Genomic DNA, 21472 nt, shown 5'->3' with positions numbered 1-21472 from the left:
AGCACCCAATAGAGCAGGTCACCCTGTGTTGCAGGCTTTGCCTAAACCGTATCTCTGGGAAAGAGTACCTGGCTGCCTGTTTGTATCCCTGAGTCACCACAGACCCCATACCTCCAACGTGGTATGTTAACCTTGGAGCAATATGGAGATTAGCTGCAGAGCTGAAGCAGGGTCCCAAAGGAGCTTCAGTTCTGCAGCATCTACACAGCCTTCTTTTCCACACACTGACCAGATGCCTGTGCTTGGGACGTCCGAGCTGACGACTGGAATCCCTCAAGGTAAGAAGAACCCCTCCCAGGAAATGGACTCCTCCAATTTTCTCACATGATTATTCAGGCACTTTCACTTTTCCATATATAGGAGTCACTCAGGAGCAAGCTGTGACCAGTCAGAGGGAGTGACACGGCTGTGCCAGTCCCTCCCTCCTCACCTTCCTCTCATGTGCTCTCAGGCTGGTCGGCAGAAGTGAGCCCTGTGGCTCTGCCAAAGACAAGCCTGTTGGGTTTACAGAAGGAAAAAAAACCAACAAAACCAAAACCCCAAGCAAATCTCAGGCAAAGTCACAGCCTGAAATCGGTACCCTGAAGAAGCTGAGTGGAGAAGCGTGCCGAGATGAATGGCCCGGTGGATGGCTTGTGCGACCATTCTCTAAGTGAAGAAGGAGCGTTCATGTTCACCTCAGAGTCGGTTGGAGAGGGGCACCCGGGTGAGTAGGTGGTCATGGGCTCATGGCAGCTGCTGCCAGGGGAGTCATTTTACCAGAGGCCTTAAAGACAGTTTGTGTTGGTTACTCTGCGGGACCTCTGGAGGTGCGGTATGAGGCGTTTTTCATTCTATTAGTTTGTAGTTTTGTAAAACAGCCACTGAGTATGAACTGGGAAGTGTTCAGGCAATGAAGCCCAAGGCTCGCTCTGTGCCCGCCTCCAGCATCTCCACGTGATGGGGCTACAGCAGAGAACATCCCCTGGGTTGACGGAACATAGTATACGGGGGACGTGTGTCATCAGATATCCACTTTATATATATTTTTGGTGGGGGCGAGAATAAAGCTTTATTATCAATGAGTGACTTAAGTCAACAGGGAATGTTCCTGTGGACAAGATCACTGAGTTTTGCATGTAAGGCACATGCAGGCTAGGCATGAACGGCACATTCTAGTAGTCGCTGAGATAGATCACCAGGTCCTGAAGGCCTCAAGTGTGTTAGCTGAGAGAAGTACAGGTGACCTCCTGAAGAGGAAGAACATTTGAGCAGTTTTTGGTGTGGGGGGAAGTGGGAGAGGTTCGCACACGTGAGCAGCGAGGCCCATGATCAGAGCCTCAGGCTGGAGGTCAGTGGTTCTCAGACCTCTGTGAGCATCCGCTTCCCCCGGCAGGCTTGCTGGTGTACAGTTGCGTACCCACCCCCTGAGTCTCTGATTTAGTAGGTCTTGGTTGAGGCTCAAGATTGACGTTTTCAATAAAGTTCTCAGGAGATGATGCTGCTGCTGTGGGAAACACATTCTGAGAATCACTGTTGTAGAAGAATCCTAGGGCTAGACACATTGATTTATGACTTTTAAGCACTTCTTCAAAATTCATTTGAACATTTGAAGTTACGGTAACTTATCACCAAGGCTGTCTTTTCTTCCTGTTCCTCCTCCACTTTCTTTCATACTCCTAGCTCAGCTTTCATCATCTCCTCACCCCACTCCTTCCATATGCTTTAGCCAGTGGTTCGCAACAGGGGGCGATGTTGCCCTTTTCCCCTAAGGGCATTTTGTATTGTCTTCCTGAAACCAATTTTTTGGCTGTCTGACAGAACTCTGCGTGAGGGGTAGGGGGTGCTCCTGACCCTTAGTGGCTGGAAGCCAGCTAAGCTTCCAAACATCCCGAATGCCCAGGACCCTCCCCCTGCAACAAAGAATTTTCCAGCCCCAAATGTCAACAGTACCGCTATTGAGAAACGTTGGCTTACATTGAGTTTTGTAGGTGACTTAGCTCAATTCAAAACAAACAGCCTCTTTCATCATGCACAACTTTATAAAGTCTCTGGGTCTACAATGCTTGTAACCTTGGACTTATTTCCACGTGTAACCCATGAAGACCATATACGGGTTAGGAGAAGGATTTACCCCACTCAGAGGATGTGGGCACTTGACACGCAGTGGCCAGTGGTCCCCTTGTACATACAGCAGTACGCTCAGTGGACAGAGAAGAAAAATTCTAGCCATCCAGTTGGCTGTTTTGTCCACTTAATGGTAGCCTTTCAGTTCGTCTGACTCTCCTTTCTCTTGCCACGAACAATGAACTGTCCATGTAATTCAGCTTCCCCTAAACCTTGGTGATGGCTTGCTTGTCATTCTAGCACTGACTTCTTCTCCACCAGGAGGGTGATACCAATGCTTTTCCAACTTCCCAGAAAAGCAGCGATAGGCTACCTTAAAGCTACTGAGCGATAGTGATAGAAATTCCAAAAGCCTGAAGAAACAGTACAGAAAGGGCCTCCTTAGGCATTCCTTTAGTCTGTGGAGCTATCTTAACACTCTTGCTCAGCTCTAGGGTTTTTTTTGTTTTTTTGTTTTTTTAAAGATTTTATTTATTTATTTGACAGAGAGAAATCACAAGTAGACGGAGAGGCAGGCACAGAGAGAGAGAGAGAGAGAGAGAGAGAGGAAAGCAGGCTCCCTGCTGAGCAGAGAGCCCTATTCGGGGACTCAATCCCAGGACCCTGAGATCATGACCTGAGCCAAAGGCAGTGGCTTAACCCACTGAGCCACCCAGGTGTCCCGCTCAGCTCTAGCTTTATCCCTAATACCCCTTATCCCACCTCCCTGGGTGGACTGTGGACATGTGACCTGTGTCCTTGAAAGAAACAGTCATCCACAGCGGGCACATGGGCAGCCCTAGCAGTCCTGACAGGTGGGCCTAAAGGGATATTTTAGCATCAGGCCTTCCTTGGTAGGGATGTGTGGAGGCAGTGGCCTCAGATAAACCTAGATTTACTGTCGGCTCTGCCGCTGGCAGGAGGTTGCACAGAGAGCCTCAAGGTGTAGGAGCATTTCCCCAAGGCAAGTTTAGAGGATGCACCTTGAATGGCAGATTAATATTTTTTCAAAAAGATTTTATTTATCTTTTTGACAGGAATAGATCACAAGCAGGCAGAGAAGCAGGCAGAGAGAGAGGCGGAAGCAGGCTCTCTGCTCAGCAGAGAGCCCGATGTGGGGCTCCATCCCAGGACCCTGAGATCATGACCTGAGTCGAAGGCAGAGGCTTAACCCACTGAGCCACACAGGCGCCCCGCAGATTAATATTTTAAGTAGCATTGACGTTAACATTTTAAGTGATGTGCTTTTGAGAGCAGAATCACTTGGTTCTGGGTCTGGGTCCTTAATATGAAAACTGAAAAGCAAAAACACAACAGAAGGACACAAGGAAGCTTCTGGAGGTGATGGCTATGTTTCTTACCTTGTTTATGGTGATGGTCACATAAGTGTATTCACATGTCCAGACTCCCCAAATTATATACTTTAGTTTTATGCAGGTTTTTTTTTTTTTGTATACCAATTATACCTTGATAGAGCTGAGAAGAAACCCTTATGACTCTACTAAGAGCAAACTCTATGGATATTTTAAACATTAAATGAGATATAATATGTGTAAATAGATGTCACTTTTATTTCTGAGTCTGTGAACATTGGCAGTTCACCCAACCCAAGGCAAGACTGGATTTTTCCACAGTGCACTGCACTGAGGGTCTGCAGGCTCAACCATGTAGAGTCCTTAAGGCAAGTAGTGGAAAAAGAAGATCAAATCTCAGCTCCGCTGAGCCATTGTCAGTCCCACCTTGACTGAGGTCAAACCCAGCTAAGAGGACAAATAGCCTTCAGGAGGCTGCGTGACCGTGGGCGTGATCCCAGAGCTGCTTATGAAAATGTTCTGCAGAACAGGAATGATGTGTAGAAGCTCTCCTCTGGAAATCCTGGTGGATTTGGGCGTAGTATCATATACATAGCACACACAGCTTCTAGAACCTGCGGCGCAATGTATCTGTTGTCCCATCTGACTTTACGTGTTGGCACCTAATCTTACCGATGTTGTTAGCTGTTTTAACTTCTATTTCTAGGAGTTTTCTAGATTTTAGACTTAAAGGGAATATCTTGAAGAATGAGAGGCTTTTTACTAGGAGAATGTGTGTGTGTGTGTGTGTGTGTGTGTGTGTGTGTGTGTGTGTTGTGTCTCTGTAAGTGAATTGCTTTAGTCTCTTAGAACTGATTATGGAATGTACTTCTTTTTTCGGGAATGCCTTGAGTTTATATAATATAAATCATCCAAAATTAGGCAGAAAGGAGAAGAAATAAAAATTTCAAAAAGTTTCTAATTTTTTATATTTAAGACAGTATCTTCTTTGGTAGATAAATTTGATATGTAAACTTACCAAATACCTAATTATTTTAACATTTCAGTTTGTTATACCTGATACTTCTGTGATTCTCATACATGTTCATTCTTGTGCAGATAAGATCTGCGACCAGATCAGTGATGCAGTGCTGGATGCCCATCTGAAGCAGGACCCCAATGCCAAGGTGGCCTGTGGTGAGAAACGCCTGCTCCCTCCCTGCGGAAGACCTCATGGGCTGGGCTTGAGCTCTTTGCCTGTGCCTGTGCCAGGGCTCTTGGCACAGTGGGGGTCAGGGACCCCAGCACCTGGGGGGCTCCCCAATGTGGTCATGGGTGCAGCTGAATTGGGGCCTTGGCCAAGGTCACAGGGCAGGGGTGCCTACATGGAGACCAGAGCCTCACTGTCCTCCCTGTGCACTGCCCAGATGGCTCCTTCCCTCTCCAGGGCTGCCCTAGCCCCTGCTTGGAGCCCTGCAGGGACCTGCACCCTCGGAGGGTGGACCTCACCCCAATAGCTTGGTGAAGAGCCAGTGAGATGGTTGGTCCTCCTTGCTCTCAGGATTTCAGCCTGCGGTGCAGTGTCATCAAAAAGGGGTGGGCGAGGCGTCCTGGACGCCAGGGCATGTTGGACCGCATTCCTTGTGACAGCCACCTACCCCCATCGTCTCACTCTGAGCCACACGGCAGTCCCTAGAAGTACTGTATTTGGGTAGCAGTTGGGGAAGCAGACTGAGAGAGGTTAAATAAGTGGTTCGAGATGACACAAGCAGGAGGCGCTCGCTGCGAGAGTGAGGTGTGACCCATTCTGTCCGAGGTGCAGTTCTCTGGGTGGCTCTTACATGTGCTCAGCCCTTCTGCTGGGATGTACTCTGTTTGTTAGCTTTAGTCTTTTATTTCCAGAATTTGTGCCTTGTAAGACTCTCCACAAGGGTCTGGGAGGGGCTTCCCTTGGCTGGCTCGTGGCCACCCACTTTCCTCCCTCTCTCGCAGAGACGGTGTGCAAGACGGGCATGGTGCTGCTGTGCGGCGAGATCACCTCCACGGCCACCGTGGACTACCAGCGGGTGGTGAGAGACGCCATCAGGCACATTGGCTACGACGACTCCGCCAAGGGTGAGGCGGGGCCCCGGGTCTGAGACGCATGGGTGCCCCGACAGTGTGTCTGAGCTGAGGCTCTCGGTCCTCGGTGAGGGCAAAGACCCCCGGGAAGAAAACATGCCTAGGCCCGTCTGGCAGGGTCAGGGGTCAAAGTCTCTGGGAACAGCATGGTGGTCCATGTGATGGCGTCCAGTTGAACTAGCCCATGTCTGTCCGTCCGTCTGTTTCAACTCTGGTCTTCTTGGTGCAGGCGAAAGCTTTGAAAGAGAGAAGCACCCACCGAGGAGAGGAGCTGCCCCCTGCTGGGGACGTGTCCTTTTTCATTGTTTGAGCCCTCTGCTGTACTCCTCCCGCAGATGAGGAAACTAAAGCTTGGGAATGTCCACCCTTTGTGTAAAGCGACAGCCAGCAATCGGCTGCCTGTGTAGACCCCTGTGCTTTCTGCTTCTCATGATAGAGAAAAAGTCAACTCTGTCTAGAAGTGGTAGCTATGGCAGGTGAAGGGGGCAGGCTGGCCGAGGTGGGCTCCAGTGCCAGGCAGTGTTGGGACTTGCATTCCAGGAAAGGGACACAGGCCCTGGCAGGAGTGAGGAGAAGCTCCGCGATCAGGGGGAGTGACATCTGGAAAGAACAGGAGGGTCCAAAGCAAATTCCAACATCTGAGACAGGGCAGGATGGGATGGGGCTCAGCCTGGAGTGGCCTCAGAGGACCGCCCACAAGAGCCAGAAGCCGAAGACCTGTGTGCACGGACATCCCAGCTACTGGGTCTTTAGGGCGACGTGTGCCACCGCTATGGTCAGGGCAGGCTGGAATGAGGCAGTGCACACCTATGAGTGGGAACCCCTCGCCACTGCAGGTGCGGACACAGAAGCTCAGGGCAGCCACCTTCTGAGCTGCCCAGAGCACTCCCTTGAGCACGTGACAGTTTGGGGGGACTGTGTTGGGAATCAGCAGGAGGAGGACCAGTGAGCATGGGCAGAATCTCCCAGTCAGCACACGAGGGTGTTCATAGAGGAAGCACTGTTCCCAGGCAGTAGCTTCCCGACAGGCTACCCTGCAGAGCCTTCACCCCGTTCCACAAGGAGAAGCCAATTGTTTACATTTGTGTAGACCTTATTCAAGAGTGAGTCTTGTTCTGCGCTATGCAGAAGGGAAACTTCCCAGAAGGCCATGTCTTCAAGAAAGAGTGAAGCAAGAGAGAGGCTAGCTCTGCTGCTGGCGGAATTTCTGCGTGCCCAGCTTATCCCGGTGCCTGTACCCATAGGAGCCCACGCAGCGTGGCAGCTGCCCTAGCGGGGCCCCAGGCTACCTGCCCCTCACTGCTTTGGGCTGCACAGTCGCTGGGCAGCTGCCTTTCCGGGCCCTGCTCCTCTCCCCTTAGTCCCCTGAATTCCCAAAATTTGTTTCCAAATCACTTGGAGCGCTTGATGGATTTGCAGTACTGAGATGATTCACTGTGGTTAGGAAAAATGCAAAGTGTTTAATGCACAACGGTGAGTCCTTGGCAGCCCTCTAAAGATGGTTCATTGGTTTGTGTGTTCAAAAACATTTGCTGGGAGCAGGAAGGTGCAAGGGACAGAGGCTACCTGATATTTCCAGGGTTGGGGTGCTGCCTGGCATTAGATGATGCGGTATCAGGTGGCCAGTGTCCAGTCAGTGGCACAGTGCGCAGTGACGGAAGGGAGAAGGAGGGACGGTCCAGGGGCGTTTACTGAGAGCTGGTTGGATTTGGGTGTGTGGGGATGGGGAGTCGGAGGAGGAGTGTTCTGCACAGAGACATAAAGTGGAGGTAGAAAAGCGAGCCACGCTGAAGGCTATACCCAAGTGCTTGGCTGGGGCCGTTCAGCAGGGAGGGGCTGCGTGGAGCTGAGGGGCTGCGTTCTGCTTCATTTGGCGGGAGGTCCCCACGTGAAGCATGCACAGGAGCAGCAGACTGGATCTGGGTTGGCTGGTTGGTCGGTTGTAGTGAGCTCACGCTGACAGCCTGGATAGAACCGACTGGCAAGAGAGTGGCAGCTACTCAGCCTGCCACTAACACTTGACCTTGTAGTGGGGCCTCTGTGAGTTTCAGCCCCTCATTCATGCAGTCCCCATGACTGAGCCTGGCAAGACCCGAAGACTAACAGGGAGATGAGTGTGCTGTCCAGGTGCAGCAGCCCCTCCCCGGGGCTCCTTGGGCTGGGCTGCCGCCCCCCAAACCTCTGCGAACCAGTTCTCGGCCTACGGCCCTTTGCTGGGGAGAACAGCCTCCATCTCTGTGCCTGACCTTTGGGGATAGGGGGGATGGGGCCTCGGGCTCCAGCGGGATGCCTTTTCCGTTATCCTCCAAGCCGTGTGCATAGCTTGGGATCAGAGGACTCTATCTAGGTCTGGGAGCCTGTCTGGGTAATTCCTGTGTATTATATGTGTCCAGTATATTCAATACCTGCGTCAGGCACATACCTGGGCTCCGGAACTGCAGTGATGGAAGGTGATTTTCAGCCTGGTCTTAGAAGGTGCTTAAGGGGTCAGGGCCAGAGTGACCCACCTGCTCTTCAGCCCGAGCAGCTGTAGCTCTGGTTTTTATATAATCTGGGTATAATTTAATATAGTAAAATGCCCTGTAGAGGGTTTTTTTTGACTTAGAGTTCTGGATGATGGTATGGGAAGGGTACATGGGCTTCCCATCCCTGGGCCTCAGCTTTGAGCCCGACCGACCACAGCTGGTTACAGACCACCCACCTCAACACCGGATGGTACATGAGGAGCTGAGCAGTCCGCCAGGAAGCTCACAGCCACGCTCTGCCTGACCCGTCCCCCCACACTGAGGCCCACTTTCCCTTCTGCTTAGGCTTTGACTTCAAGACCTGCAACGTGCTGGTGGCTTTGGAGCAGCAGTCCCCAGATATTGCCCAGTGTGTGCATCTAGACAGAAATGAAGAGGATGTCGGGGCCGGGGATCAGGTAAGTACACAGGGAAAATGGGCGCGGTGTCAGGTCGTGGGAATAGCACTGTCTCTCTCTGCCCTGGCTCAGACTCCGGGGAGGAGCTGGCCGGGAAGGTCACAAGCACTGGATGGGGTGATGTCCCGTGTGGGTGGTACATGCACGAGGCACCCAATACACCCGAGAGTGCCAGTCAAGTGTTCGATCGGAAGGATGTTCCCACCGTCTAACGTGGGCCTTGCTCGGCCGGCCCTCTCCCTGGCTGCAGGGCTTGATGTTCGGCTATGCCACCGACGAGACAGAAGAGTGCATGCCCCTCACTATCATCCTCGCTCACAAGCTCAACGCCCGGATGGCGGACCTCAGACGCTCCGGGGTCCTCCCCTGGCTGCGGCCTGACTCCAAAACTCAGGTGAGCTTCCTCCTCTCACCTCCCACGGAGCCCCAGACACCCCCTTCCTGCACCCCGTGGCCCTCTTGGTTTCATGTCATCACTCGGATCAAAATGTTCAGTCTGGACACTCAAGAGTTACTGATTGTGAAAAGAACTCTTTGTTTGAAAACTCTTCAGGTCTAGATGTTTTCTCTCCCAATTTTATTATGAAAAATGTTTAAAATACAGAAAAACAGAGCAGTTCTAGATCTTTTTTTGTTGCCCTCTTAGCATATATTGACCCTGGTCACATGACTCCCTGCTCCCTGCCACATGGTGCTTGATCGGTTTCAGACATCGGTCACTGTCCTTCCAGCTCCACAGGTCTCCCCACCTTGAGCAAGGACTGAACACCGAGTTGTCAAGGGCTGTCTGTGTCTCGCTATGACTCTTTACCCGTTTCCCATAAAAAGGCTCTCCCTTTGCTGTTTTGGACTCCCTGTCGCCTCGGGCCCTGACCTCGCTGCTCCATGTGGTGGGGAAATCCTCACCCATGTCCACATTTGAAGGTCGACCGTGATGCAGGTGTGGACGTGGAGGCCCCCAGTCTGCCCCCTATTTCTGCGTCCTGCCTAGTTTAACCCTGGTGACCCTTTCCCAGAGCTGCCTTCCCAGCTCCTCCTCTGCCCTCCAACAGGTCCTGGGCCCTTCTTCACACCCTCTCCCCCTCCACCCGCACTTCTGCCCAGTTTCCACCATGTCTCTCTCAGCGTCCTGAGCTTCTGCCTGCCAGCTCTCTGAATCAGCAGCCGTGTTTCCCATCCACCCTGTAAACACCTGTGCCTGTGGCCTCCGTGTTGTCTCCTCCACAGCTCAAAGGAGTGCAGTGGTGTCCCTGCCTCCAGCTCAGTGCCTCCCAACCCCCCATCTCCACCCTGCTTTGCTCTGTGCTTTCCCTTGAGAGCATCTCTTCCTCTCCAGCCTGGTTCCCAAGGCCAGGATCCACACCAAGGATTCTCTCTGCCTGGAAACACCCCTTAACTCCCTTTGGACTTTAAATTTCTTCTTCTTCTTCTTCTTCTTCTTCTTTTTTTTAATTATTATGTTCAGTTAGCCAATATAGAATAGAATCCTCTGTAGTTTTCTGCTTCCTATAGGGGGACAGAACCCTACTTGTTATTCTGGGATTCCAAGCCTTTTATGGTCTCCCAGTTTTACCTTCCTCTACCTCCCCTCCCCCAGGCTGCTTAATCTGGCTGATTTCACTCCTGTTCCCCTTATTTCTAGTGCTTTGCACCTGTGCTCCCACCCTCCACCTTACATGGAATCTTCTCAGGTCCTCCCCTCTCCATCAGTGGCCCGCAAAGCTCCCACCTCCTGTGGCTTTCCCTGGTGGCTGCCACCTGACGGGGCCTTCTCTTGTTCCTGTAGTTGGAATCGGGCCCACGTGGTTGTGTGGCTCAGCACAAAGCACGTGACTGTCCCGTTATCCCGAGGTGCATCCTTCTCAGCCCCGGTGGGAGGCCGCACAGGGCAGAGGTCGCCGCTGGGCTGAAAGGGGCAAGGAAGTGCACTTGTGGCCTAAAGCAAACCCTTCCTGATGTTCTCCAAGGGACCCCTAGGTGGGAAGGGGAGCCCTCAGTACTCCTCAGGGGTGCTCCGAGGTTGTGGGGCAGGGGAGCTGACATGCAAAGACTGGTGGGATTGAAAGAGAGGGGCACACAGGAGGCACTGGGGCACCTGGGCCCGTCCTGAGGCAGAGCAGCGCTACAGTGGAAACTGGGGTGGAGATTCTCAGAACACAGAATCGTGGAACAGGGGTGGGAGGAAGTCGAGCTACAGGGTTTTCCTTTTCCTTGTGTGGCCGTGAGGCCCGGAGGCACCCCCATGGGACCGGCCAAAACAGGGAAGGCCTGCATCATCCCGCGTAGTACTTGGAGGCTCCCAAGTCCACAATGGGAGCTGGGGGGCCAGGATGTGCTCTTCTGGGGGCTCCCTTCCTGCAGGGCTACCCAGAAGCCTCTTATTGCTACCTGGACACGGAAGTCCACCTCACTGACCTGCTGCAGGGGGGCTGAGCCCCTGGCAGCACCCTCGTGGAGGTGCGGGGGTGCATCGGCCCCGGCCAGCTGTCCCACAGTCCTGCAAGCAGTGCCTCCCCGTGAGCCGTCCTGGGTCAGGACCGGTTTCTGGGCCGGCTCCCGAGCCCGCTGGAGAAGGGCTTTCATGACCTCAGCACAGTGTTGACTGTGAACAGGATGAGTCTTTCCACCTGAACAAATGCTTGCTGCTGATATGAGACTCAAGTGGCAGTGTGGACGGCTATTTTTATACCTGGTCAGAATGGTGTTTTCCATGGTGTGTTTTTCCCCACATCTTGCTGACATGGTGAGATAAGGGACGCACTTGGAGCTCTTCGCCCTGCCCCAGTTGTGTGGCTCTACACGGAAGCCCAGGGCTCACGGCTGGCCTAGTGGGACGTCCAAGGAGCAGGCGAGGGGGGAAGACGGGCCCTGCAGCTCCTCAGGGCAGGAGCCTTCTCCTGGGCCTGATGCCCACGCAGTGGGTCTGGTCCCAGAGCCGGTCACAGACCTCCCCTCCTGGGAGCCCCCACCACAGATGTCCCTGTGCCCCTGCCTCTCGTGCTAGGATCGGATGTCACGTGGGCGAGGCCCTTCCTTCTTCTGGACTCCACCTCAGGCTTTTCGAAGCAGGCAGGGCACAGAGTAGGAGCTGGAAACAGGCCCAGTACTTGGTAGATAGCAGAGGGCCCTTGGGCGGGCAGAGATCCTGCCACAGGCACAGCCCCAGGGAGGCACTGTTGGCTGTCCCATGGTCCTCTCAAGCCCTGGCATAAGAATAGTGTTTCGCCTGGCAGCCGGTGTTGCTACCAGGGCCATCTGGCCTAGCTGCACTCCTACGGGCCCCACACACCCCAGGCACCCCCACCCTCCACCCAGTGTGTCCACAATGCCTCAGGCGGCACAGGGGCCTCTGACTCCCGAGTGTCCCTCCAAGCCCTGAGTGGCAGCCTTCTGCTGGGCAGTGCCCCGGCTACCAGGCCACACAGCCCCAGGGCTAGCAACCGCTTCCCCCACCTTGAGGCGGTAACTGCTTTCCCAGGTTCACCTGCTGTCCTCATTGTCCCCCTCCCTCTCGCTCTGTCAGCCTGGTGTGCCCAGACCGCAGTCCTTGGCCACCGGTCAGATCAGTCTGTGACATCGGCCTCTTGTGCTCGCTGACGGGTCAGCGTGGCCCCGGGTCTGTGAAGGAGGATTTTGTCTGTGCTGCTGTGGGGATGACGCCAGCTTTTGGATGGGTCAGAACAGGGTTGGCTTTTTGGCTTTTATCTGACTGCTGTGTGACTTCAGACAAGTTGCTCCACTGCTCCTACCTTGTTTTTCTCAATTGTAAAGTGGAGATAAGAATGCCAATCTTGCTGGGATGACTTAAATAGGACTCGGCAGGGCCCAGAACGGGTGCAGCACTGATGCAGTTGGGTAGAAGGGAGCATCACACTGCTCACTTCCAGGGGTCCTGCACGTGGGCTCCTTCCTTCCATGGGCTCTCGGCTTTTCCTTGCTTGAGCTTAGATACCCAGATGGCAGTCATGCGGGGCTTTTTGCCCCCTCAGTTTCAGCCAGCCTGACCTGAGTCCCTCTTACCCTGTCCCTACAGCAGGCAAGTCCCCTGGGCCCATACACTTACAAAGCTCCTCCCCTGAGGGGCTGGGTCAGGCGGACGCCTGTGCTTCTTGGCAGGAGCCAGGATACCTTGGTTCCAGGCCGTGGAGGGTCAAGAGAGGGCTTTGGCCATTTGGACATTTGTTGGTACCCAGTGCCCTCTGAGAAGCGGGGGAATCTTGTTGGGTCACAGATAAAGGAGAAACTCTGTAACCCTGAGTCTCTAGGGGGCACTAATAGGGATCCAAGGTGGGAACTACTTATGCCTCATACCCAGTCATCCCATATTTAGCGTGGGGCCGTTACTCAAATATGAGAATATGTCAGATTAACTTTCCCGGAGGCCCTTGGAGAGGACAGGAGCCCCCCTGCCCCCTACCCCAACTTGGCTCCCGGGAGCCTGATAGCGATGTGTCCTCAGCTCAGGGCAGGAACTTACCGTGTCTCCTCCTGCTCTTGTGACCCAACAGGTGACAGTTCAGTACATCCAGGACAATGGCGCTGTCATCCCTGTGCGTATCCACACCATCGTCATCTCTGTGCAGCACAATGAGGACATAACCCTGGAGGCCATGCGCAAGGCCCTGAAGGAGCAGGTGATCAAGGCCGTGGTGCCCGCCAAGTACCTGGATGAAGACACCATCTACCACCTGCAGCCCAGCGGGCGGTTTGTCATTGGCGGTCCCCAGGTGCGCCCTTGCCTCTGAGCAGAGTCCTGATTTGTCCTTGTTACTGGGTTGCTCACCTGCCCAAGCACAGCAGAGCGGGTAGCTTTGCGTGGCTCGGCCACATCTGGCCTTGGACAAAACACGAGCTCAGCTCTCACTCGTGGGGCTGGTTGTGTGCACATCAGTGCGTGCGGAATGACATGTCCCCAGGACTCTCCCACCTAGTGCGGCCTGGCCCCCCGCCCCCCGGTCATACTTGCCCATGCTGCTGCCTCTCCCAACTCACCATTGCAGGTGATGGGCCTTTCCCAGGGGGTATTACGGAGTTTTTGCCACAGGTTACCTTAAACTCGTGTGCGGCAGGTGTTTTGATGGGGACCCCTACTTCCCCCTTTCTTTTCTCTCTCCCAGAGAGAGGAAGTAGGGATTGGCAGAGCTCCCCAGAGAGGCTACTGACCTCTGCCAGCAGTCCTTAGCTGGTTCTGTGCCCGAATGTAGTACAGGGACATGGGGTAAAAGAAAGGCAAAGCTTACTGTCATTTCCTATAGGACTTCTCAAAGCCTAGATGTGCCAGTGGGAATTGTGGATCTCAAAGCCTGGGTGTAGAGTACGCAGTCTTTCCCCAAAGCCCTGAATGTGGAGCCCCTGCCCGCTAAGGACATGGTGATCGCAGCACAGAGCAGCGACGTGGGGAAACGGGCCTCATGGCCTGTGCTGGGTGCCACCAGCCAGGGCCACAGTCCGGGGTGTACCTGTCACAGCACAGCTCCCTCCTGCAGCTGGATTTCTCCAGCATGACAGTCTCACAAGAGCAAAGCCTGAAGTAGGCTCTGGCTGGGGTTCCAGAGAGCCTCTGGCCCATCGTCTGCACTTGCTGATGGGGCTCTGTCAGCTTACCTGGCTTCTGTAATGGGTCAGTGACTGAACTGAGGTTAGAGACCAAGGTTTCCAGCTTTAGGGACAGGGAAAGTTTTTTAAAAATGCCCACAGGCAGCCTCAGGGAGCCCTTGCCACGTAAGTCCAGTGGCCCTCAGGGTGCTGCCATGGTCTCTCTGCCCTGCCCTTTTGGCACTCTGGTTCTCATCTCCTCCTTGTCCCCTTTTCCTATACAGGGGGACGCAGGCGTCACTGGCCGTAAGATTATCGTGGACACCTATGGAGGCTGGGGGGCACACGGTGGCGGGGCCTTCTCGGGGAAGGACTACACCAAGGTGGACCGTTCGGCGGCATATGCGGCCCGCTGGGTGGCCAAGTCCTTGGTGAAAGCGGGCCTCTGCCGGAGAGTGCTGGTGCAGGTGCGCGGGCCCCACTCTGAGCCTCCCATCTTGGCCCTGGGTGAGGACATGCTGGGCTGCGGGGAAGCCCACAGACTTTGCCAAGGGCTCTGGGGCACGGACCCTGAAAACGTGAGGGAGGTGGAAAAAATCTTCAAGGAGAGAGTCCTCTACAGAAAGGGCTGCTCCCTGCGAAGGTGGTGGGGATTCTTCTAGGCAGACAAGGCTGGGGAGCACGTGGGGCAAGTGATGGGTGGTCCAGCTGCCTGGAGAGGCACAGAGCCTTCTGTCCCTGACGCTGCTCTCTTCTGGAAGGTTTCCTACGCCATTGGTGTGGCTGAGCCACTGTCCATTTCCATCTTCACCTACGGAACCTCTCAGAAGACAGAGAGAGAGCTGCTAGATGTGGTCAATAAGAACTTTGACCTTCGGCCCGGTGTCATTGTCAGGTAAAAGCGCCACCCGTCCCTATCTGACAGGCCCTTCCTCCTCCCTCACGCAGAGGCTCAGCTCTGCTGGAAGAGAAACAGAAGGACTTTCAGCCTCTCCAAAGCAGGAGGACCTCCAGGCTTTTGGCCCAGCATGACACACTCCCCAAATGCAGGATGCCTGCTTTCAGGCTGGAGGAGGCTGGCCTGGAGATGCTGATGGCAGTGGGGCCATCTTTGAGCAGGTGGGGGGTCATAGGAAAGCAGTTGTAAGGCCAAATGCTGAGAGTGAGCCAGCAGGTCTAGTCCCATCTACCCTTGTGTCTAATGCCATCCCTGCTTTCTGGAGCTTGGCCATGTTACAGGGCTACAGCAGGCCAGTGGCGTGGAGAGGAGAGGAGTGAGGCTCAGTGAGGCCAGAGTTCAGATTCTGGGTCCTGGGTGCGTCTGGCTGAGCCTGTCTCCTAAGGGCCAGTGACTCCCTGCAAAGATCGTCACACTGTTAGTCACTCCTGTGTTCAAAATTCAGAGAAACTCTGCTCTTTTTCCACTTAAAGTGACCCTTTCCTTTGCTGACTATGCAGGGATTTGGATTTGAAGAAGCCCATCTACCAGAAGACGGCGTGCTACGGCCATTTCGGAAGAAGCGAGTTCCCGTGGGAGATTCCCAAGAAGCTTGTGTTTTAGAGCTGGTGGGAGTGGGGCCTGACCTGGCTCTGGAGGGGTCTGGGTGGCCTGGTTCCTCTTCTTCAGGATCCCAGCTCTCACATGTCCCAGACCCAGGGCTCTGACTACCCTCCCAGGGTGCCCCCCCCCCGCAACCCGAGTCACCCCCTCCTGGACCAGGCCACACCCTGAGGGTTAGCCGGGAGCTGTCATCACTGTGAATGGCAGGAGGCTTGCTGCTGGGAGTCACACCTCCTCAGGAGGGTAATCACAATGTTCCCCTGCTTTCCCCTCAGACCAAGGCCATGTTAATTTAGTGGAAAAACCACCCCTGTCAAGAGTAAATCCCCTCACTCACCGCCCCGTGAGTGGCCCGCTCCTCCATCACAGGTCCCAGGGATCCTGGGCGGGCCAGGTCTGCCCTTCACATCTGAGGCCCGTGCTCAGAGCCAGGGCCTTCCCGGAGGCCCCCTGGGCGAGGCACCTGGCCGGGACAGGAGCAGGGCTGACCTCTCCCACGTATCCACACTTGCGCGAGGGACGGAGCTGATTACTGATCTCATTTCTTCTTCACTGCAACATGATGGGGCGACACCACACCCCCACTTCTATAGAGGGAAACTGAGGCACAGACTACCTAGGTAACTTTCCCAGGGTCCCACAGCTACGTGTCAGGACCTAGACATGAGTCCAGGAGCTCTGACTCAGGAACCCATACGCACCCCCTGCCCCCTGCCAAGCCCTGTTCCCACCTCGTGCCAGATGCAGGCCCGAGCAACAACAAAGCAGATTTGAGAGGAAGCTTTGTGTCTTCTTCCCTGAAGACCTGGTGTTTCTGCGATTAGGGGATTAACCCCTGGCTCTCGGTGAGCCCTGGGCAGTCGTATGCAAAGACAGGACAGAGACGCAGCTTGTCCTAGCTCAGGGGGCCAGCCTTTCAGACGGAGCACCAGAACCCTGTGTCTTTCAAGTCCTTCTCTCTCTTTGGCCTTGTTATCTGAGTGCCATTGGAATAAGTGGGTGAGCCCCTCAGATGCCCCTTCCAGGGAGGCCAGGGGTGAGGCCCGAACATGTGATGTTAAATAGTGACCCAGGCGGCATAGCTGAAATCCCAGTGGTAGACAAGTTGGCTGGGATGTGCTGAGGAGATCCTGCCTTTGCCAGGTGGCTGCTGGGCCATGGTACCCACGGGGCCCGAGTGGTCCTCAGTGTGCTGGGATCTTGGAAGCTGCACAATCCCCCTGCCTTTCCATCCCTGGCCAGCACTTCCCACCCTATCTGTCCTCAGCCTGGGCCTCTGACAGCATTTCTGCCTTTTCCCTAGCTGCCTGGACCACAGGCTCAGGTAGGGCCCCCTGTGGGTCCCAAGAGAACACTGAAGACTGGGCTTCTTCCCAGGGCATGTGGTGCTGGTTCTGGCTGAACGGGCAGCCCATGAAGCCCCATCTGGGGAGCAGACAGTCTGCATTGGAGCTTGGGGCCCAAAGCACAAAGACCCGAGGCTCTTCTTCTCTTTCTGTCAGAGAAAAGGCAGCTCTTCTGGGAAGGAAAAAGAAGCCCGAATTTGCATCTAAGCCCAGAGCTTGTGTCCACTCTGGAGGCTCCGATGTGTCTGTGGGCGCAGGTCACCCAGCAAGTCTCAAGCTCCTTCCAGGAGAGGGGCTGCAGGTTTGTGGGCCATGAGTTCCTCTCACTCGGGCCGCATTAGAAGTCAAAATTCACGATGGTGTACTTTTCCCACCCCCTAGAGAAACAAGATCTTTTTGGGGGTCAACATTGTTTATAAGAAACTGGAATCTTCATTGTTAATAGTACCTGCTAGGACAGGATAAATAAAACAATAAACAGTCCTTCGTGAATCAGACTGGAGGAACAACTACTCTATGCTTAGTTTTTGTCGGCAAACCTCCAGACGCTCCAGCTCTGAGGAGCATTCCCCAGCCCTGAGCAAAGGGGGTACCCCCTGCTCTGTGTTTCCCTGCCCAGGGCCCCCTGTTCCTGTCTGCGTGGGCTTCTCCACCAGAGATGAAGGCTTCTCATCCCCAGCGACTGCGTTGTCACCGTGTCTATTTATCCCTCACCACACCCGCTGAGTTTCATGGGGAGAACCTGAGGCCCAGGGAGTGAGGAAGGTGATGCAGGCACCCGGCTGGCAAGCAGCCCCCCGACTCCTGAGTGCGCATGCTCCGTCACCACGTGCTACTGCCCCGGGGCCTGGTGCCCTCCCTGTGGACTACCTGCAGCACGACTGTCATGAGGGGGCCCCTCCGGCCATGCTGTCCCGTGGCCGAATCAATGAAGTCAAATGAAGGAAGTGCAGGAGGGTTTTGGTGTGCAGAGAGATGAGCTCTGTAATCCCCTGTTTACACACTGTGTGAGGAGAATTCACAGGGGACATTTGGATTAGCAGACTGTGGGAGCAGAAGCCCCTGGAAAGGCAGTCCTAAGGGTACATGCAGCTGGGTTTGGGGGGTGGGGGGCTTTCTGCACTGTGTCCTATAAGCAGGCTCTGGGGAGAGGACCCTGCTCTGGAGAAATGTCTGGGTCCAGGCTGAGGGGAAAACCGTATAAGGAGGCTTTGAGATGGCTGGGTGCCAGGAAGGGCAGAAGTGTGGCCAACACCTGGGAATGTGGCAGCGGCGTGGAGAAAGCCAAAGGCCACAGGCTTGCATGAGACAGTATCTGTGACTTGGGCAGATACTACAGGGGCCATGCAGCAACCTTGCCTGAGAGAGAAGGCAGTGAAGGAATGGGTTTTATGGACACCAAAGGGCAAATGATCAGAGAGAGCAGAAGGAGAAGCCACTTCTGAGCCACTAAGTCTTTCATGAAGCCCTCCAGTGTCACAGTGTTGTGGAAGTGGTGAGAGACATGGGTGGGGGGGAGGTTAGTAGGACAGTGAGGTGTCCTGGGAAGTCAAGTGGAGATGGTGTGTCTGGGGCCAGGGAGGGCTCACCCATGAGCAATGATACTGATGGGTTAGATGATAGAAGGCCTCAGGGGTCCAGGGACTTCAGTGTGCGGAGATGGGTGGTGGCTGGGAACAGGAAGAAGAGGCATTACAGCCTCTTCTTTCCACCCCAACTTTTAATCTGTTGGTACTTCTACTAGACTTCTACTAGACTTCTACTAGACACTGAATAAATTTCAGGATGCATGACTAAGCCATCACTGTCCCATGTGCCCGCCCAGTGTCTATCTGTTCAGCCTCATTCTGGGTTCCATCCCCTGTCACCATAGTCCAGACTCCCCAGCTTCTCTGGCTTCCTTGAACAGGCCCAGCTCATTCTCACCTCAGGACTTTTGCACATGCCATTCTGTCTGTGATACTCTTCTGTCTTTTCAAATGGATGCTCCATCTCATCCTGGAGGTTTCAGAAGAAATTTCTGTCTTTCTGAAAAACGCCTTCCTTGTAACCTCCCATTTGTACCCATTTTTAGTTTCTTGTTTAATATCTAACACAATGTGTAAATACGTATTTCCTTGTTTAAACCTCCCTGGGGCCCACCCCCTTCATGACTCGTCCACACCCACCTTCCCTTCTCTTCATGTAGTGGTACCTCTGCATCCTTCCAACCTCAGTTTACCAGTCACCCTCCAGAAGGACACTCTCAAACGTGCTCCATAAATTATGCCCACCGCCATCTCTATCTGCTCCTGGGCTTCAAAGGCTGCCATGCTTTATGGACGTCAGTGCTTGCTTTTTCATGCCTGTTGCTTCCACAGGACTTGGAATTCTCGAGGTCTTACCTTGTCGGCTCCGTTTTGCCGTTTCATACCTGGATCCAGTGCAGGGCTTGGCACAGAGGGGTAGCTTGTTGTAGTCAGATCAGAGAATGGATTCTAGGCGTGTCTGTCTCTCCTGCCCTTGAGCTCTCCTTAGCAAAGAGGTCTTGGAAGAGATGAGGATCCTGCTTGCCCTCTGGCAGTTTCTGTGCCAGGCTCAGGTGCCCAGAGATACAAATTACAATTTTCAAAAGAAATTTTTTTAAGGCACCCCTTAACATGTAGTGTTATGACTGTAAGGACTTCTTATTTATTTATTTGTTTGTTTGTTTGTTTTCTCTGTGTGTTTGTGTGTGGCAGAGAGCACACGCACATGCAGGGGGAGCAGCAGGCAGAGACAGAGGGAGAAGCAGACTCCTCACTGAGCAGTGAACCAGATGAGGAACTCGATCCCAGGACCCTGGGATCATGACCTGAGCCAAAGGCAGACACTTAACCTAGGCCACCCGGGGGCCCCCGGTGAGGACTTCTACAACAGTCACTTGGCATTTTAATCTTTCAATACAAGATGTAGACATGGGATGACAAGATGACAAGCCCCATTTTCTGCAGAGAAGCCCGAGGAAGGTGACACTGGGCAGGGAGGCAGTCAGGACGGGCAGGGGAGACGTTGGTCTGAAAGGGATTTTAGAGGTGGCAGAAGCCAGAGAAGTAGGGAAATGAGAATTAGAATCAGCATCTCAGCAGTGGTGGCTGTGGTGAAAGGCTTGGGGTGGGGAATTTAGAAGAAATTTTTGCCTGTGACAAATTCCCTGGAGTATATGTGATGCAGACACAATGTGAGAAGCAGTGTGATGCAATAAGATATGCAAAGAGCCTAAGTGTCCATCGACAGACAAATGGTTATAGATGATGTGGTACAGATACAGGATGGAATATTACTCAGCCGTGAAAAAAGAAGGACATCCTAGCATTTGCAAAAACTTGGATGAACCTTGAGGGCCTTATGCTAAAATAAGTCATGCAGGGGCACCTGGATGGCTCAGTTGGCTGAGCAACCAACTCTTGCTTTCGGCTCATGTCATGATCTCGGGGTCATGAGATCGGGTCCCACATGAGACTCCCTGCTTAACAGGGGATCTACTTGAGATTTTGTGTCTCTCCCTCTCCTCTGCCCCTCCCCCTGCTCATGTGCTCTCTCAATAAGTAAATAAAATATTTTTAAAAATTCAGGCAGAGAAAGACAAGTGCTCTATGATATCATTGTATGTGGAATCTTAAAACACCAAACTCGTAGAAACAGAAGAGTGGTTACCAGAGGCTGTGAAGTGGGAGAAATGGGGGAGACGCTGTACAAATGAAACAAACTTCCAGTCCAAAGATGAGTAGATTCTAGGGATCTATTGCACAGCAGGGTGCTTATAGCAAGTGTCCTTGGAAGTTGCCAAGAGACTAAATCTTAAATGTTCTCGTCACAGCCCAGAAATGGGTAATTATGGGATGTGTTGGAAGCATAAGCTAGCGCAACAGGGGTGATCACTTCACAATGTATAGATGTATCAAACCAGCATGTTATTGCCTTAAACTTACACAATGTTACATGTCCATTTTATCTGAAAAAAGCTGAAAAAAAAAAAAAAAAAGCAGGATGACAGACACCTGGTCCCTGGGCTGTGAGGTCTCCTGCTTTCTTACCATGACACCTTCATGAGAAAGGTTTTGAGGAAGTAAAGCAAAGGGGCTGTGGTCTGGGTGTAGCTCATGGCAGCTCTGGAAGTCAAAAAATGTGGGTTCGGTAAAATTCAGTGGGAAGCAGGAAACAACCCCTGGAAATGGGGGGTATTTGCAACCCCGGCATCTGTAACAAAGGGGTTCCTGGGTGTCCCTTGAAATAAGGCAGTTGCACAAGAGCCACTTGATGTGGCTCTCACAGGACAGTGGGAAACTCAGAAGTTGCAAGGGAACTAAATCGTCAAATCTAGTCTCATAAAAAAGAGACGTGCACTGGGGGAGAAAACTCAAAAGGTCAAAGAGATGTGACAAAAAATATTTGCAATTTCAATGGAATGGAATCAGATCAATAAGAAGCAAGAAAACCCCAGTAGTAAGTGAACAAAGTGTAAGGACGGGAGCAAAGAGATGTCATGAAAAGAAATAGGAAAAACCACAAGAAATGAAAGCTGATCAACTCCACTCTTCAAGAAATAAAACTTTAAAAATGTAATATTGTATTTTGGCAAATAGCTGAA

The 21472-nt window shown here is 53.3% G+C and overlaps 1 protein-coding gene across 1 annotated transcript; it reads left to right on the top strand.

Moving 5' to 3' along the window:
- The first annotated feature begins 57 nt into the window (after positions 1-57).
- On the top strand, positions 58-17360 carry MAT1A (methionine adenosyltransferase 1A). The gene is made up of 10 exons (XM_082720135.1): positions 58-278; positions 361-706; positions 4497-4574; positions 5370-5492; positions 8309-8421; positions 8672-8815; positions 12930-13148; positions 14241-14423; positions 14718-14851; positions 15415-17360. Exons 2-10 carry the CDS (start codon positions 613-615, stop codon positions 15515-15517), a joined length of 1191 nt encoding a protein of 396 aa, XP_082576261.1. The 5' UTR covers positions 58-278; positions 361-612; the 3' UTR covers positions 15518-17360.
- The last annotated feature ends 4112 nt before the right edge of the window (positions 17361-21472 follow it).

The sequence above is a fragment of the Mustela nivalis genome (genome assembly GCF_964662115.1).
Source record: "Mustela nivalis genome assembly, chromosome: 2".
NCBI classification, from domain to species: domain Eukaryota; kingdom Metazoa; phylum Chordata; class Mammalia; order Carnivora; family Mustelidae; genus Mustela; species Mustela nivalis.
This window is presented reverse-complemented; position numbering and strand designations above follow the sequence as displayed.

Bases quoted from the DNA above. Each gene is read 5' to 3' on its own strand.
- MAT1A (XM_082720135.1), top strand. From the start codon at position 613: ATGAATGGCCCGGTGGATGGCTTGTGCGACCATTCTCTAAGTGAAGAA. The intron at 13,149-14,240 runs GTGCGCCCTTGC...TTTCCTATACAG, and splicing joins TTGTCATTGGCGGTCCCCAG to GGGGACGCAGGCGTCACTGG. The intron at 14,852-15,414 runs GTAAAAGCGCCA...CTGACTATGCAG, and splicing joins CGGCCCGGTGTCATTGTCAG to GGATTTGGATTTGAAGAAGC.